This window comes from Rhinolophus sinicus, chromosome 14, assembly GCF_057876585.1.
Source record: "Rhinolophus sinicus isolate RSI-liver-muscle chromosome 14, RSI-T2T, whole genome shotgun sequence".
NCBI classification, from domain to species: domain Eukaryota; kingdom Metazoa; phylum Chordata; class Mammalia; order Chiroptera; family Rhinolophidae; genus Rhinolophus; species Rhinolophus sinicus.
In genome coordinates, this window is record NC_142514.1 from 48,548,145 (window position 1) to 48,567,753 (window position 19,609).

Below are 19,609 nucleotides of genomic sequence, written 5' to 3' on the forward strand. Positions count from 1 at the left end.
AACTGGGCGCTGAGGAAATGGAGAAAGAGGGAGTGGAGAAGAGAAAGGAATTGGTGAGATAATTTGGGAGAATCTTGTAAGTATTTGTTATTGACATTTCTCCAGAAGCCAAGTAGAAGACAGACACATGGGCTGGAGAGGCCAGGTAGTGTGTACTCATAATCCCCAGTCTATCCACTTACCAGGGAGCCACCCTAAATCTTTGTAACCATAGAAGAATCATACCAAACTCAACACTCCCCGCCTCTTCTAATTCCCTCTTATCCATCAGTGCTTCTGATCTTATGTCCCACTCGAAGGCTAGAAAACTTGGTGACAATTTTGGACACTTTCCTCTTCTTAGTCCTCTATATGAAGTCCTCTTATGAAGATATATTCTTTCCTTCCAGACATCACTTAGAACTTAATTCTTTTTTCCCCATCTTATTGTTACCACCTATTCTAGCCTGCATTGTTTTCAACTTAGTTCCTTAAAGTAGGGTCTTCCTGGGGTCCTATCTCTAGCTACTTCCCATTAAGAGCCATCTTATGTATTCCTGCTGACCTAACTGTCCCAAGTTCCCTCTTTCTTCAGGTCTCTCCCTTGTTCATGAACCTCCAATAGCTCCTTACGATTCTTGCCTCAAGTCCAGACTTCTCCACTTTATTTCATAATCTGGACCTACTCTGACTCTAACCACTTTTCTTCAGCAATCTCTGTTCAGTAAGACTTATCTCCCTGCCACTTTGTGATTCATTTTGGACTTCATGTCTTCCTTCTTATGGTTACCTTTACCTGGCTTTCAAATCAGTTAGGTTCAGTGCACTTCCACAAATGCTCATTAAGCAGCTGCTGTGTTCAAAACACAAGCCCATGTTTGCTGCTGCCCTCCTTCTTTGACGATTTAACCCACAACCCACAGTGTGCCCCGACTGTTTTCATTCGGTGTCTGTGCATTCCTGCTCCCCTCCTGGTCCACACATTCCTTGAGGACAGCAATGACCATGTCTATAGCTTCTTTGGGGGCCTGCCATTAAGCCCAGACACCCAGTCCACCTTTCCAGGCTCATTCACCATTTCTTTTTCCATCCATTCTATCATCTATACGTTGATGATAACAGTACGACAATCGACTTCCCCAGGTTGCTTTGAAGATTAGAGATATTTTGTTCAGGTGGACTCTCTCAGTTAATGGGTGCTATGATTCACGTCATCCTTCTTATCCATCCTTCCCATGGTCCTTCAGTTTTTGGTGCACAGGCTCTTGAGCATTGGGAGTTAAAGTTGGAACATTCCACACTTATCCCCCAAATTATAGTAGGCTATTGCATTTCATTTTACCTGTTTTTAAGGCAAGCATTGATTAAGTGCCTGCTGTTTACTAGGTATTGTTCAGGGCTTGCCAGCAGCAATTTCAGTGGCCTTTTTTGCAGATGAGTCATTGGCTCTTCCCCATCTCATGCCCAGCCCTCCCTATCTAAGAGGAAGTGAGGTGTGGGAACTGCAATTCAAAGTTTTCACTGAGGGCTTGGTCCTGAGCCTCGGCCACGTAAAACTCATTCATTCCCCACCCTCTCCAGTTCTTCTGGGGCTGTGGCTGCCAGGTGCCAGCTGAGGCCTTTCGTCTGCTGGCTGCCCGTGCTATTCAGTTTCAGAAAAATCGTTTCTATTCCAAGCTACAACTATTTGAAATTCATTGAAGAGTAGCAGTAATTCATTCATTCAATAAATTCAACCAGTGAATGAATTCAATGCAGTAAACGTTTGCTAAATTAAAGCAATCACTCCACAAGACGGACTTAATCTTACAATGTCTGCTGTATGTTTCTGCAAGAAGTTTTGTCGTCTAATCTATTTTTTTGAAGGCCAGTATTCCTTTGTTTACTACTATTTTAAGCAATATTAGTTCTCATAATTGAGGGAACCCTTTTAAGCTAGGTTACATGGCATTCTGTAGTAAATGTCAGAAGAACCACCAAAACAAAAACAATACAAAGCAACAAGCTCGGCTAATAAAAAACCACTTTTAAAAAATTACTGTTGGAATCTATTATCTAGAGGATCCCAGTTTTAAGGCTATTCAGCTATTCCAAATCTGTATTACATCAATATATGTTGATCCTGGCAAAAATAGGCCAAGATGTCAGAAGTGACATGCAAAACATTTACAGGCCTTGTCTGTATGTGGTGTTCAGAGGGAGATTGATTTAAGCCAGTATTTTCTACCTCGCCTGCACATTTATGTTGGCGGGATTTTCACTGGTAAATATTGGTTTAAACCAAACACTGAAATCTTTAATCACTTTTAAACAGACACTGCATTATACTGTATTGGAAAGGGAGAAATAGAGAAAGAGTCAGCACAAAATGGGAGCTACCATCTTTCAAATGTGTAAAGAAATATCAGAGTTAAGTTAAATTCTTCAGAAGTAGAAATGCCAAGAAAACCTTTGCTGAAATACAAAATTTTGTTTTTCTAAAGTCTGGAGCTGAGTTCAGTTAAGTGACGTTTATAGTTTACAAACCAGGGGAAATGAGGGCAGGAACGGAAGTACTGCTACCTCAGGAGAAACTGGCCAAAGGAAGCCGAGCCAGCTGTGACATACACACTGCTGGCTTCTTTCTCAGAATCTCAAACAATTCTTGTTCGCTACTGTGTCAAGTTGGGTTGCCATGAAAACTGGGGCCTAATTTTATATTTTGTTGAATGTTATTTGGAAGTTCTGAATCTGTCACATAAAGCAACTGCTTGTCTACCTGTGAACGAGGCTGCAAAAAGCAAACTGTGAACCTTCTTACAACACATACGTATACAACCCCACCCCAAAAAGAGTCACTTGGTTTTTTTTTGTTCTGTGCCTTCATTCATGTCCAGTGGTTCTTACTGAATCACCCAGAACCCCATAAATCACCTCGAGAGTCTGAGTGTCCTGCTCTGTTCCTTCTTCCCACCCCCACCACCTCTACACTCCCTGAATCTCCACCCCTCTTATTTCAGACACCCCTGGGCGGCTTAGATGTTTCTAAGAATGTCTGCAAGAGGACCTGCTGTTTTAGCTCTGAAATCTGTAATTATCTCAGCTTAATTAAACCACTGCAGCTACATTCTTGGACAGATGATGATAAGATTTCAAAGAAGCAAGATGAGATGAACGGCTGGCCTACCGAAGGCTACCTGAAGGAAATCCTATTTTTGTTTCTTTCTTTTATTTATTTATTTATTTATTTAAATTTTTCATCGGCCAGGACTCCCAGGGAATAAAATGTTGAACATGAAAGACTCAGATAGGGTGGTCATCGCCAAACCTGGCTGGGGATGAGACCACCTGGAGCAATTCTAAAAGGAACTAATTCCCAGAGCCCACCCCAAAGAGACGGCTTCAGTGTGTGTGGGTTGACCTGGGACTCACCCCCAGGAGATTCAGGTTCAGCTCTTTCACACACTGGTGCCGTGATGGAATATCAACTTTGGATTCAGGTTGGATGAGAAAGAGTTCCAGCATATACCTAGAGTGACGTTGGGCGGGTTGGGTAATCTCTCTGAGCCTCAGTTTGCTCACCTATATAATAAGAATAATAACTGCTTAATGGGGTTGTTGCAAAGATTAAATGAGGTAATGTTGCAAAGATTAAATTCTGACTCCACTAAGTGTGTGACCCTGAGAAAGCTACCAAATTTCTCGGTTCCTCACTATAAAAGAAAATGATCTATTATATATAAAATAATACTCAGATCAGGAAATTATAATGAAGATTAAATTAGTTCATGCATGGAAAGTGCTTAGAAACTATAACTGGTACTCAATAAAATTAACTACAATCATTATTGTTATTACCACCTCTTTTAAGGTGCACATTAGTGGGGGAATGAGCATTGACCTTCAAGGGTTTACGTCCTGGCTATAGCCTTATGATCTAGAACAATGCTGTCCAATAGAAATAGAATGCAAGCCCCACAGGTAATTTTAAATTTTCTAGTAAACGTGTAAAACGAAACAGGGGCAATTAGTTTTAATAATGAATTTTACTTAACTCGATATATCCCAAATATTATTATTTCAACATGTAATCAAACATAAAACTTTATGGAGCTGCTTTCCATCATTTGTTTTCATACAAAGTCTTCGAAGGGCAGTATGTATGTTACACCTACAGCACAGCTCACATCAAACCAGCCACATTTTAAGTGCCCAATAGCTGCATGTGACGAGAAACTACCATACCAGACAATGCAGAAATTCCAGATTTGTAAAGCGAGTCCCTTCACCTGGATGAGCACCAGTGGTCTCACTTGTAAAAATGGAGATGCCGTTCACAGCTTGCTTTGCAGAAGAAAACGAGCAAACTTGAAAGTGCTTTGTCAACTTGAAGACACTATATGCAATAGGCTGTCTGCTCTCTGCAGCACCAGACTGTCAAATGCAACTCCATTCTCACGTGGTAAGTGACCAAAGTCCTGTGTGATCTGAGACATCACCCAGGACAGCACGAGGAGGAAGCACTTTCCTATAGGCAAGTGAAAGAGATTTTAGCTGCTGTTTCAGGAGATGGGAAATTTTCCACCATCCCTCCCAATGGCAAACAACTTTGCTTCTACTCTCCATTGAGTCTTGAAATTCCTTTGACAACTTCCATTCTACAATTAAAGATAAATTGAAGATATAAATAATCTTTCTATTCCCTCTGGCAACACCCTGGTTTGGGACCTCGTGACTTCTTAACTCCTGACCTCTCCTGCAAGTAAGGATCTCTGATATTAATAATTTACCAAGTGCTTATTCTCTATTCCATCCTATAATACTTACAACTTTCTGCAGTTAGATCAATAATTTATCTTCTTATAGGCTGCACTGTACTAGCAAGGGCACTGAACTTGGAGTCAGAAAGCCTAGACTCAAGTCTCTAGGTTCTGCATTTAGTAGTTATGTGGGAGTTAAGGTGAGACACTCAAACTTCAGTCTCTTCCTCTACGAAATAGAGACAATAGTACATCCTTCGCCAGGTATGATAAGGATGAAAAGAAATTATACCTATGAAAGAGACCTATAACTGCAAAGTATGACACAACTCTGAAACAGTATTAAGATATGTATAAACCACTTTGTGTGTGTGCCATTCTTCCGCTGAAGTTTTCAATGGCTCCCCATTGCCTGGCAAATCGATTCTTTCATCTGGCATAAAAAGCTGTCCAAGACCTGGCCCTGACCACCCTACTTTTGCAAATCCATTCCACTCTACTCCTTCACTGAAATCCAGGGTTCTAACCAAGTAAGTCTGTTATATTTCTTCTCCTTCAACGGGACTAAATGGTGTGACACGTTTCTAATTTCATACCTTTATTCATGCAGTGTATTGCCTTACCTCATTTTTTTCATCTCTCAAAATCCCATCCCTCCTACTGTACCCAGCTTGCAAATCTATCCTGATCTCTTTTTCCTTTATCTACTTGTGGTATCGCTGAACATTGCTTGTATATTTCATATGACAATTGTCAAAATCGATTTCGGATTCTAGTATGTCTTAGTGCTTGGAGACCTGCAGTAAAGTGCCTAAGTACAGCTATTTGATGAGAGTTAGATAACAAAGTGTACATCTGATTTTGCAGAAATCCTCTTGATAGACAGAATGTCCCCCATATTAAAACTAGCCAGCCTAGAAATCTAACCAAGGTATGAAGACAAAAGACGAGTAATGCTCATTAACTGTGGTAACATTGAACAGATCAGCAAAAAGAAGGTGGTTTTTTTGGAGACTACTAAACAAAGAACCAGGACAAGTATTCCTGACATTGTTTATCTAATACTATTTAGTAACAAAGGCTGCATTCGTTTTGGTAATCAATATCCCATCTATTGATATGTTGGGCAAGTCAGCATTTTGAACCATATTTTTTGAGCCTCTACTAAGGAACGGATGCTGTGCTGCATAAAAGAGCAGCCAAAAAGATATGTTCCCTGCCCTCAAGAAGATTACTGTGTAATGGGTGAGATAAACTGAGAGAGATAATTTTGATGAAATACTGTCAGTTGGAAATAGAGGACTGAGTATGGTTTGGTGGGAGGTTAGAGAAAAGGAGCTTAATCCAACCTCACAATATGTAGAAAGCTTTGTAAAGGAGAGGAGTCTAGGCCAAATCCTAAAAGATGAGTAATTGTTAACCACATGAACAGAGTTGGGAAAGCAGATGGAAATGTCTGAACAGGGACAACTACAGTCCACCTCAGCAGTGGAGCTGAATATATCAGGCTTGAGGAAAGCAGCCACTTAAATCATCCAGCTACTCCCCTGCTCTGATTTCATGCTTACCAAGCAATCTGATGGTTAGCGTTTGATCTCCCACGTCACGGAGCACGTAATAAGCAGAAGACATGAGAAACTGCCAGTAAATTACTGCTCTCTGTAAGTGAATTCATTGGTCTCTGACTTCTCATTGTGATCCTGTGAATTAAACTAAAGTGTTTTGGTATGGACTACCTCATTTAATCCTCATGCCATCCCCATGGAGAAAATATGTACACCCCCATTTTAGAGATAAGTCCATTAAGACGTAGAAAAATTAAGTAACTTGGCCAGATTCACACTGTTAATAAAATAAACGGCAGAGCCAGAAATCAAACTCATGTATGTTTTCCTCCAGATCCCAAGCTTTTCAATACTACTTAGTGAGCCACCTTGCAACCATTCATTCATTTGTTCCTTCAAGTTCATTCTTCAAACTGCAGCTAGTGTGATAATTTTAAAATGCAAATTTGGCTAGGCCATTCTTTTGATAAGGCTCCAGAAAGTTTTCCCATTGTTTCCAGAATAAAGTCCAAGGTTCTTTTCATGGCCTGCCATGGGGGTATATGACCTGACCTACACTTCTTGTATCAGTCTCTCTCTCTCTCTCTCTCTCTCTCTCTCCCCCCCCCCCCCTCTCTCTCTCCCTGTATTCCTGCTACATGGACTGCTTGCTCTCAGCTCACCGAACCCACTTTGACGTTCCTTCCTCCTGTCTAGGATGCTTTCCTCCCTCTTTACACCCAATTCTCATTCCTTCGAATCTCATAACTTTCCAAGGTAGGCCTTCCCCAAACTCCATCACATCCCCGCTTCTCAGATTTTTGGGTCCTCTGCTTCTTGTGGTATTGCTGTTGAACACCAGCACAAGTGGATAATTAAGTTCCTTGAGCACCCTTTCACACTGGTGGTACATGTTATTTACCGAATGAATACAGATTTCCATTAGTAAGTAAATGCCAAAGTCAGAGTCCTTCTGAAGAGCAGGTTTTCTTAACAGTAAGGACACTGAAAGAACTGGAGGTAGAGCAAAAGGAAAGAGGGCTGTGAGGCTGGCACAGGAAACACATAGTTTTGCCTTGTCTAAACCTGTTTGGGTGAAAGAAAGAAAAAGTTGGGCCATTTGTTTATAACAGGCCCTATGGCTTAGCAAAATGATCATGGAATTTAGAATTAGAAAATTTAGGATCTCTCCCTCCCAACTCCCTTTCTCCCTTCCTTCTCCTCTCTCCTCCTTTCAACCTCTCATCTCTCCTCTCCTCCCTTTCCTTCCCTCCCTCCCTCTTCCCTTCTCTCTCTCTCTCTCATCAGATGACTTTGAGCAAATCATTAAATATCTCCAAGCTTCAATTTTCTCACATGCATAATGGAAAATGTATGTCATCATCATAATAATCTCTATCTATGAGGTTTATTTTTCAAGGAAAAAAATGAGATCTGCAAGTGAAAGTGCTTGGTAAAATGTCAAGTTATATATACAAAAACTAGTTGTGATTGGACTTTTTTTGTTGTTTGTTTAACTTGTAGAGTTAGAGGAATTTGCTAAGGAGATTGGCATCAAAATGATCTACATTTCACTATTTCCCTTGAGGGCAGTGAAGCTCTTCTTCCGTGAATCCACCCAGAGTGAAATCCCTGTCATGTGCAATTGCAAAGTTCCACATTTATAAAGACACATTAACAAAGTTCTGCCTAAAGAAAGGCACATGGGCTTACAAACTGCCTGTGGGAAGAATTGTGTTACAGAGTGTCTAAGTGTTCTCCAGTTCCTGTGATTTGTTTGAAGAACGTTTTACTTAAGGTTAAAATAACATGCTTTATGAAATGTTGCATTGTAACACAGGTGTATTTAATTTACCAAATATTCATCAAAAGAAAATATATATTTTTCACATAATAACTTAGGAGGAAAAGAAAAGCTATTGCTAACAACAGGGGAAAAAAACATAACCAAAACCAGTAAATAAATAGGCCAATAGCCCCAACCAGTACCTTTAAATAAAGAGGCTGATTTCCATATATGTGAGATTATTTTACATTTTAACAAATACTAATTGTACTGTGAAGAAAACCAGAGGAAAGAAATAAATATGCCAACTCCACCGCGAGTCTAGTGAGGGCATCTGCAGGGCTACAAGTTGATGGACAAAGCTAGAGTCCTAATGTAGAGAATCCAACTAATACACCCTTCTCATTTCCAAGGATCAGAAGAGGGTTTTTTTAGTTTTCCCATCAAGGACTTCTCAGTATTATTTTCCACATGGAGCCTTTGCTTTAGAAGATTTCATCTACAAAAACAAAAACTGTATTTAAAGGTCATAATTAGTCTACCAAATTAAAATTGTGGGTTATTTTATGGAGGCTTATTTAATGTTATTTTAGTTATTTAATGATGTTCACAAATTAAGAGGTAGGGAAAGTCTTGGGATGTTTTCCTTTCAATATCAAGAGGTTGCTTTATTTTGAGGTTAAAAGTGCAGGTTTTGCCGTGAGTCCTGTTCTGAGCCCCGCTTTTTGGAGCCCTCCCAGTCACGCTGGGGATATGTTCAGGCTAGCTTGCTCCCACATCCATGGGCCACCGGGCCATTGCATAAGGTCACCGTGTAGTTCAGATACTGATCAAAGCTACTCCGCCAGGTGAGGGGAGCTGAAATTCAGCCCATGCATCACTTGCCATGCTTTCTTCCTAAGCTGTCTGCCAAGAGAGGGCACATTTTTGTAATTTCACAAAGGCACCGTGTAAGTGTGGGGTGGGAGACAGGACAGGGGAGGAAGCTGGAAGGCTATCCAGCTTCACAGACTGACCATTTTGGAAAACAGGGAAGGGATTTCCCATATAATCATTCAGTGCAATGAACCATACTAATGTGTCCTGTTCATTGCTGTAACCCGGCACCCAGCAGCAGGCTTGGCACAGAGTAGACCCTGTATTTTTGTGGAATGAATGAATAAACAAATAGCTTTCTTGTACGATTCTCCACATCTGGAGGCGCACTAATTTGGCACGTCAATCAGGGTTTGGTGAAAGCAGAACAATACATTAGGCCAGGTCTATATTTCAGAAGTGAAAACCAACAAACTCGAACCTAACCAAGAGGCCGTTTCCTATCTGCGGTCGTGCACTTGGAGGGAGACTTTAGGATTTCATGGCCACCTTACACACACTCTCCTCCCTAGGAGCGGAGCCAAACTCCACCCATCTCACCTATCAAGTATGTGGCAATCTACCCTCAAGAAAGTGACCAGGACTAAAGAGAGAGAGTCGTGGGGAGAGGGGCAAGGAAAAAGTTCCTGACACGTGCCAGGCATTGTACCAAATGCTGGGCATGCATTAATTCACGGACTTCTCATAGCTAGTTCATGCTATCTTCCTGTTGTGCAGGTCAAGACATGGAGGCACAGCCAGGCTACTTACCTTGTCTAAGGCCACTCTGTTAGCAAATAAATAGCAGAGTCAGGATTTATAAACAGCTGGGTCAGACTGCAATGTGTTCCACTCAATTCTGAGTTATAGGAGCATTGTGGTGTACACAATAACAAAGCCAATGTCTCCTGGGGGGTATTTTTCAGCTGGGTGAGATTTAGTCAAACTCTGTTGATACCCACTGCTATAGTTCAACAAAAGGAAAGGAAATGTTTTTAGAACTCCTGCTCTTTGTTTTTTAAACTGGACTTTCCCTAGATGGGACTATCTGTTGAAAGCCTGCACGGAAAATCAAACAGAGAAAAGTACACCAATCACAAGCGTAGATCAGTGAATTTTCATAAAGTTAGCACACCCACGTAACCAGTACCCAGGCCCAGAAATATTAGGTTGGTGCAAAAGTAATTGCAGTTAAAAAGGTTAAAAATAATTGCAAAAACCACAATTACTTTTGCACCAACCTAATAGCTCATTGTCAGCGTCATAAAAGGCCCCCTCAAGTCCCCTCCCAGAACCAAACCCTCCAAGCTAGCCACTATGTTGAATTCTAATAGCATAGATTCAGTTTGCCTCTTGAACTTTCTATAAGCTGAATCATATTTTTATGTGCTTTTTAATACTTGGTTTCTTTTGCTTGACGTTTATGTTTATGAAATTTGTCCTTCATGTCTGGAAGTTGTTCTGATTGATTTAACTACCACACAGCCTTGCAAATAGCTAGTGTCTTCTCAGAAAGTCTGACTATGTGACACAGTTAAACAAAAGGTTATTTACATTTTTTTCCTATGCACTGTCTTTGGGTAGAAAGTGGGGAAAACTTGACAGCTCTGTTTCTCATATATACAGACCTGTGTTAAAATTGCATTTAGAATGACTCCTTTTATTAGGAATCTAAAACAATCAAACTCATAGAAACTGAGAGTAAAATACTAGTTACCAGGGGTTGGGCGAAGGGGGTTTGGGGAGGTATTGGTCACTAGGTAATTGTTTCAGATACATAAGATGAATAAGCCCTAGAGACCTACTGTACAGCATGGTACCTACAGTTAATACTGTATTGTATACGTAAACATTTGTTACAAGGGCAGGTCTTATGTTTACTGTTATTATGACACACACACACACACACAAAGAAGGAAGGAAACTTTTAGAAGTGATGATTAAAGTTTATGATACTGTTTATGGTGACAGTTTCACAGGTATATATTTATCTTCAAACTCATCAAGATGTATACATTAAATATGCACAGATTTTTTTATATGTCAATCATACTTCAGTAAAGGATGCCTTTAGGTATAATTTATAGAAAATTTATATTTGGGGTGTAGTGTGATGGTGTCCCTTGCTAATATGTGTGATTTGGAAGAGGCCACTTGCCTCTCTGCACCTCAATTTTCTCATCTGTATTAAGAACGGTGGTACTTAGGGTTTCAAAACTAAATGATACAGGTATGTAAAGGGCCTCTGTTCCCACCTGTCACAAAGAGCAGTGGGGGTCATAAGATCACAGTTTCCTCCACAAAGTATGGGGCCATCTGAAGTCTGTTACCAACTGGGGCACTGATTTCGTAACTGCTGAAATCTTTATCCATGTTCTTAAACTATGAGCAGCTAGCTATTGGTGGCCAGGCCCAGGTTTCCCATGACCCTTTGCTATCACCTTTCTCTAGGTCTCTCCTTCCCAACACCTCTTTGCTAACACATACATTTCAACTGGATTGGCGTGAAAAAAACTAGAGAAATTAGAATATGACCTAAGTATTAGCTGGAGTGAAAAAGGGGGCAGATCATTAGGAAAAAAAGATGTTATGCAAGAGTTTGTATACTATGATCTCATTTTGATTATATACATATGGATGTACACATGCACACACATGCATGAAAGAATCTACACAGAGGAGTTAGGGATAGGGATCTCTGCTTGGTAAAATGTGCCAATTTTATCATTTCAAAGTTTTGCTTGTCTGTAATTTTGTAAATTTCTATAATGTGCCTCTATCCCATCTATAATAATAAATGAAATGTTTACAAAATACACATACTTAAAATATTTACGGTCTCATTTTGTGTGTATGTTCCTATTCTGCCCTCCCTGTGAGAATATGGTATTTTTCTTTCCCTCAGTTTACAGAAAAAAATTTAGTCTCAACAAACTTAGGTAACTTGCCTGAAGTCACGCACTGAAGCAAGATGCAGGACCAGAACCTACCAGGTCTTCTGAGTAAATACTGTGCAGTCTCCTGTTGCTATTGGCTGTTAGGTGCATCAGAAAAGGGAAGAAACTCAGGAAATGACAACATTTAGGAAAGCAATTACACGATCTTCATAGAAAAGACCCAAGGGTAACATGTCATTTTTAAAGGCAGCATTTTCGGGAATATGTGCATTTTCAGCACTGAGCTAAATCCTCTATTTCTTAGACCAAGATGTAGCCTTGCAAGAAATCTTGCTCTAGTAATTTAACCTCTGACTTCTCAGCTGGTGCCTTAAGGTAAATTAAAGCTAGTCATGCCTCTTCGGTGTCTGCTATACAGATATGTTGCGAGGATTAATGAGTAGTGTGCTTGGAACTCCTTTGAGAAAAGAGCTATGTGAATGCCACATATTATTACCAGATTAATATTAATTATAATTTTTCATCCATTCTCTCTTCCTGTTTCTCAGGGTCAAATGCAATTCCTACCAGAGCTGTAGGAGGAAGCAAATCTTCCTTTGCAGGTCTTGTTGGAGTGAGAAGGAAGAAATAGAAGGGAGGTTGGTTGTCCCTACTCCTTCCTCCCTCTGGAAATTTTTGACAAATAGAGTTAACGCCATGACCATACACCATTCCATTACCTGCTCTTAGCCCCTGCAGACCTGCTTCTGTGGTACTAAGCAGCTCCTTTTCAGAGCCACTTTGGTAAGACAAGAAACAGGGCCAGCTTCATATTCATGTAACCTGTGCTGCTGCACAGGCCCCACCCTCATAGGCATCTCGTAGTCGCTGTCTTGAAACCCGTCATAATTTTACCTTTGATTTTTAAATGATTTTTAAGTGAAGTCTGATGGGACAATGGAGTATACTCCAGTGGCTTAGAGCCTTGGCTCATGTGCTGCTCCATCGCCTGCTACCTGCGTGCCTTCCCTGGACATGTTCTCCGCCACACATTCCCCTCATCCCTGGTGCCCCAGGACTCAACCAGCATCCTTCTCCCCGCCCTCACCCATGAGCTGGCATCCGTTCTCATCAGGGGCCTAGGTGCAGGTGCAAAGAGTGCATATGTACCTTGCAATATCTCAGGCACAGGGCATGGTAGCAGCCCTCCCTGCCCTAGGTTGGCAAGGACATAACATGGTAGACAGCGACCATGTCTTGGCAGGGGTAAAGCCTGTTGTCCACCCCTGATCCAGGTATCGAGTACATCCAAGTGCAGAGGTTTTAGTACCCTTAAGGGTCGTCTGTCTGCTTTGGATTGGAGCATTGGTACTGTGGAAATGTCTGGTTTTCATCGAGCCTGCTCCTGGCTGGGGCACAGCATATCAGTCTCGCAGCTGGCAGACAGGCAGGCAGGGATACCCTAGCAACTGGTGAGCTGGGCGTGTGCCCTGAGTCATAGGATGCAGCGCCTCAGGAGTCTGGTGAGGGTCTGCATTCTCCTCATGGTATCCCCAGGCCTGAGGGAACGTGACATTAAAGAGTAAATAAAAGACACCATGCCATTCATTAATTGTGACAAATGTGCAATAATAATGTGAGATGTTAACAATAAGGAAACCTGGAAGTGGGATATGTAGGAACTCTCTACACCATCGTTGCAACTTTTCTGTTAATCTAGAACTATTTTAAAATTAAAAATTTAAGAAACAAAAACAACATCACCATAATATGTCATGAGATAGAGAGAGAGACTCCAGAAGAAAGGAAAAGCATCATACTTGACTGCCTTTAACAGCCCTTTTTCCTGCCTTCACAATAAGGGGTCCTGCATTTTCATTTTGTACTGGGCCCTGCAAATTATGTAGCTGATTCTGACTATAAAACCCCTTGTTGAATACACAATTCTACTATCTCCTTTCCTATTCCTCCCCACCACCGAATGCCAGTCTTTTGGGTTACCTGGACTGCCGTTAATAATTATATTCCTATGTATGGATCACCTACGAAGAACTGGCTACATACCAGACGCTTTATATATTTATCTCATTTAATCCCATTATAACTTTGTGAGACAAATATTCATATCTTTATTTTAAGATGTAGGAAATTGAGGTCCAGGGTCACACGGTAACTGATTGAAGAGAGAGTCAAAATGTGTGAGTCTCACTTCAAAGCTGATGCTCTTTCCACATGGCTACAGATGTTCCATTCAGCCTCTAGGTGTCCAAGTATTTGCAGGCTGCTTGGGCAAGCACTTTGGTTTCCATCCTCCAAGTACTTACTGAGCATCTGCTAGGTACCAAGCCCTGGATCTGGTGCTAGTGTTACGATGTTATAGTGTGAAGGTCAGTCCTGAGCTGCCCTTGTTCTTTCCTCTGGCTGTGCCCATAATAAGCAGGGTTTTGATGCCCCCATACTTAGCCCACTCTGACATCTGTCCCTCTTGCCTTAGCTACTGTGATAAGAAGGCTCTAAAATGGGACACAAAGAAAGTCTTCATTCCGTATTAAGAATCTGGGAAAGTGATGGTTACTAGATGGGAGGGGCTTACAGGATTGGGTGAGAAAGGTGAAGGGATTAAGAAATACAAATTGGTAGTTACAGGAGAGTCACGGGGATGTGAAGTACAGTGTGGGGAATATAGTCAATAGCATTTTTAAAAGTATGCATAGTGTCAGATGGGTAGTAGGCTTATTGGGGGGAATTACTTCATAAATTATACAGCTGTCTGACCACTATGCTGTACACCTGAAGCTAATACAAAATAATATTGAATGACAACTATAATTTTTTTAAAAAAGTAGTTTCAGGGATGTGTAGTGCTGCATGGGGAATATAGTCAATAATGTTCTAATAACTATGTACAGTGTCAGGTGGGTGGTAGACTTGTTGGGGTTATCACTTTGTGAGTTATGTAAATGTCTGATCACTGTGTTGTTCTGTATGCCTGAAACTAATAAAAAATAAATAAATGAACAATGAAAACAGCATCTGGGAAGGAACAAATCCTCATTAACTTTAAAATATATTTTACTTAAAAATGACTGTGGCTGACCAGAAGAAGGGAGGGCAGTGAAGTAAGGTCCTGTCACACCTGTTGGGCAGTCATGACATCTCAGTATTATAGCAACTCTAGGAGCACATATGTTTGTGCCTGTTCTGTGTAATAGACAATGAATGAGCTGTGGCGGTAAGACTTAATTGGATTTTGAAGAGTCCTCCTACTTCTTCATGCTTTTGTTGCTATAATTACTATATTTCCTTTTTCAAATTGAGTGGAAATCGGATCCCCTTTTCCTCTTCCTGAAGGAGAAATGTGATGTATCATCTTACAGTAATTTTGCATATCAGCCTATTTAAAGGGTTCGGAGCAAGTCGCTTACTCCCCACCATCCCTAGTGAATGTCTGATTTTAGTTACCAAGAACCGCAGGTTGTGATATGGAAAATACCAAGGTAGTAAAGCCTGAGTAGTTGGGAAGTGGTTGGACTTTTTCTTTTTGGAGAGGCCTGGAATGAAGATGGGAGGGTTCTGTCACTTCAAGAAAAGCTTCCTTTGGAAAGGAGTCCTCTTTGGAAGGAAACAGGAAGCAAGGGGATGTTTTGGACACACTAGGGAGTAAGTGGGGAGAGTCTTCATGTTGAAACAGCATTGCAAACTCAAAGAGGAAGAACGGAGGGAAGGTACATGCAAGTCTGGCTGGAAATGAGTTTTACTAAAATCACCTCGATTCTTGTCTTCACATTTTTGAGGAGTGTGAAAAAATGGAGGAAGTCATCTCTAGTGGTTTTGTGGTTTTTTTAAGTATGACATACAGGATATTGAATTTTAACCCGTTTATCCTGAAGTGAAGGCATATTTGGGGGATAAACAAAACACCTATTCTTTGAGATGTGTGTCTGGGCCCAAGTGATTCCAGTCACTTGGAATCACTCTTTTGTTTATTCCCCTTCTGCGTTAAGTAGGAGTGCTACACACATAAATTCATTCAAAAAATAATAAAAGGCTATGTGGTCTCCCTAGAGTTTCTGTATGAACATATGAAAAACGTATCCTAAATCTGACAGGAATGTGTGTAGTTTTTTTCTTCATCATAGAATTCCATACAAGATTTTCAGTTTTATTAGTGCCTATTGCTTGCATTCCAGAAAGCCTGGCAGAGTTAATGGATGCCGTTCCCCTCAAAATCAATCAAGTATGCAGGAGAGTCTGACAGATTTTATAACTGTATGTAGCATCATTAATCCATCTAGCATTTATAAAATTATTTCAGTGTTTATTAACATAGGGTTCTTAAGTCAATAACTTTGAGTATTAGTTTAGACTCACACACTTTTGAGTATGGAATGACATGTTGTGAACACTTAACAAGACTTTTATTATCCAGCAAAAATATGATCTTAAAAACAATATTGTTTTGAATGGACCACTGAGAAATATTTCCAGAATGTCTAGATTCCTACAGTGACAAAAGCAGAGCCCCCGGCTTTAATCAAAGTGAAAATCTGCAGCCTTCACATCTGGCTCCACCTGAAAGTCCGGTTCAGAATTTCCCTGTGATCCTGGCAGTTGCAGAAGAGAAGTTTTAGCTTTGTTTAGTATAACAAGAGCTGTAGGACTCCCAGCCCAATAAACTTGTTCATATAAAACTCCAGACAGTTTCTCTTAGACTGAAGTCTTATCAGGGAGACCTCATTTTGCCTCTACTTAAAGGAGAAATTCAGAAGAGGAAAGGAATAACCTATGCCGGTCAGTGTTTGCTGAATTAAAAGTTAATCCAACTTGTACACGTTCCCGGGAATGAATGGCTGCATAGCCTTCCAATGAAACTCTCAGTCCCCCCCACCCCCACCCCCACCCCCAACTATTCAACTGTATGTTTCATTTAGGAGAACAGCAAAATGAGAAAATGCTTTCCTCATTTCTCCTCTAGAAGGCAAACATTCAGAAATGACATCACACACCCTAAAGAGCCCCAGGATGACTAAGGCAGACGGAGCCTGAGAAAACTCACTGCTTCTGCCTTTAGTTTTAGGACACATGTATGCAGATGAGCTTATAAGAGACGGTTCCCCGCCTTCTTCCTCAGAGGAAGTTTCTTGGTAGATCACAGACACCTCACCCAGGAGTGGGGGTGAAAACTTGGCACCAGGCATCCCCGGCAGAGAGCACCGCGGTGATTTGTTCTCCTGGTGGAGAGAGCTGGAAGGAAGGAGTCGGCGCGCAAATAATGAAGGAGCACGGGGCCACCTTCAGTAGCGCCGGAATCAGCAGCGGCGGCGACAGTGACCTGGCTATGGACAGCCTGCAGCCGCTCCAGCCTAACTACATATCTGTGTGTTTGTTTGCAGAAGAATCTTATCAAAAATTAGCAATGGAAACGCTGGAGGAATTGGACTGGTGCTTAGACCAGCTAGAGACCATTCAGACCTATCGCTCTGTCAGTGAGATGGCTTCTAATAAGGTAAGAGATGACCGTTGTATTCGTTAAGATGTGACCACGCTTGGATCTCCAGGCTCCCCTGGCCTCTGTCTGCAGTAGAGGTGCACCCAGGGATGTGACTGACTGTAGGAATAGGTTTGTTGCTCTGCCTCAGAAGATTCTGTCCCCAAGTGCCACACTTTGTTTGTAGCTTGATGCTACAGTAAAGTTTACAATCCTCAGTACGCTTTAATTCCCAGAAACCAAACTTCTTTCTTCTTGATGTAGCTCGGCATATGTTTAAGTTGAGAGGTGATTATAAACTATACAAATCACTATACAAATGAAAATGCCTTTTTGAAAACAATTATCAGGAGGATAAAATCTGAATGAATTCATAGGGTAAAATGTGTAAAATATGGCATTGCAATCAAGTATTTGACATATATAGATAGAGATATATATACATATATCTCTATCTATATATAAATATATATATATATATATATATATATATATATATATATATATATATATATGAAGAAAATAATGTGACCGCCATATGTATCAACGGAGAGAATGGTTTGCCCTGAAGTTTCATAAATTCTGAAATTCTTCTCAGAAGGACATTCTGGGATTTTCTAACACTTATTTTGTGATGCAGACATGGCTATGATTGAAAAAAAGAAAGAAAGAGAGAGAGAGAGAGAGAGAGAGAGAGAGAGAGAGAGAAAATATACTTTGTCTCCAAAAAGATAAAGTCTTTTTCTTAAAAGTTTGCTGCTTTTCAAAGTGGAATCATTTGAAATAAATGTCCACTCATACTGCAAAGAAATGGTTTTATTCACAATCGTCAGATAAAACTTAGTGTTGAAGAACGTTAATGATCTATCATTATATTATTTGTTTAATTAACACCTGGATTTAGAGGGCTAACTTATGTAGTAAGAGTTGTTGCTTTTTGTTTGTATTTTTCCCGTGTATGTGTGTGTGTGTGTGTGTGTGTGTGTGTGTGTGTGTCTGTCTGTGTGTATGTACAGCCTTAACATTATCCCTCATAAGTACACATTTTCAGAATCCCTGTTCAGACTAGCTTGAGGTGTTGTCTTACTGTCTTATGGTTCTGGGGCTTGGGAAGAGATTTTGCTCCACACCTGCCTGCTTGCCCTTTCCAGCCCAGGAGGTGCACTAGCGAATGTGTGTCCCCTCTCCCTCTTTCCTGGGGTTAAAGTACCACCTTCCTGGCAAGGCTTGCAGGCTGGCTCCTGCTCAAAGGATCTGAGCAGAGGAAGCATTGCCTCCTTACGAGGTCCTGGGTGGGGGAGTGGGGAACTCTTCTTAGTCTTTGTGTTTTGGTTAGTGATGGGCAAAATAACAATAATAACAATAATAAGTCCCTTTCTCCCATTTTAATTCATATTCAAGTCGGAAAAAAAGAGAAAATGTCTGAGGCTTAACTATTTTAAGCTGAAGTCTAAATTCTGGGATTTTCCAGGCTGTTGTAAATCTTAACCAATTGCCTCCCCACGGGGAGGGCTTAACTGCTTAACTTCCCCAAACCACCTTGGGACTCCATGTAGAAAATGTTTCCCACTTGCTTCAGTTTACTTTCCAACATCAACAGACACTCTGTTCTGTGTATTTTGTGATCATTGATACCCATACAAAATGTAGATCCAATATTTGGAGGCAGCTTTGCAGCAGGTTTCACCATCAAGGATATGCTGAACTTTCTTCTGGAGTCACTAAGTAACAAAGGCAACTAACTCTAGTGTGGGCGAAAGAATACTCATTGAGAAACTGCAAATTGCTATTCTTTTTCATTTTGAGTGTTGCTGTGTTGTAGATTCTAGCTAGGTTTTGTGTCTGGAATGGTAAAATTAGACGTTGTCTATATCGCAAATTTATTTAAAATTGTTTGTATTCAGTGTCATAGTTAATAAGACTCAGACCAGAGATAGTGTAGGTCCTGGTAAGAATTCCAATCACTTCAGGCTTCCGCGCCTCCTTTATGGTGTCATGTGCAGAAACCAATGAAAGTTGAATAGAGCTAACCCTAAAGAAAGGGCTAAACCTGAATTCTGACGCACTTAGCTTAAGTTTAAGTAGAAGGCATTCAGCCTCACCCATCTTCTAAGTCTACAGTGGAAAGGTTGTAGGGCAAAGCAATTATCCAGTGGATGAATAATATCCAGCTGACAGCTGAAGCCAATGTCAATTTTTAAAAAGATCTCACTCTTTTGACTTAGCTACTTCCCCCCCCCCCCCAAAGTCTTGATTATCCAGATAATTGTCTCGGGTAATGTTTAATCCATGGCACATATCATATAATGAGAATATTTTTGTGGCCACCAAAAAGAAATTGA

The 19,609-nt window shown here is 40.7% G+C and overlaps 1 protein-coding gene across 9 annotated transcripts in view; it reads left to right on the forward strand.

Annotated features, from left to right (window-relative positions):
* Positions 1-19,609, forward strand: part of PDE4B (phosphodiesterase 4B) — a 565,055-nt gene that overhangs the window by 506,621 nt on the left and 38,825 nt on the right. For 8 of the 9 annotated variants that reach the window (XM_074334882.2, XM_074334883.2, XM_074334879.2 and 5 more), the window contains one exon: positions 17,173-17,285. In XM_074334882.2, the coding sequence (XP_074190983.1) occupies positions 17,173-17,285 (113 nt within the window). Of the gene's footprint in view, positions 1-16,500; positions 16,571-17,172; positions 17,286-19,609 lie in introns of those variants that run through there. The other variant, XM_074334886.2, reaches the window with a different exon arrangement.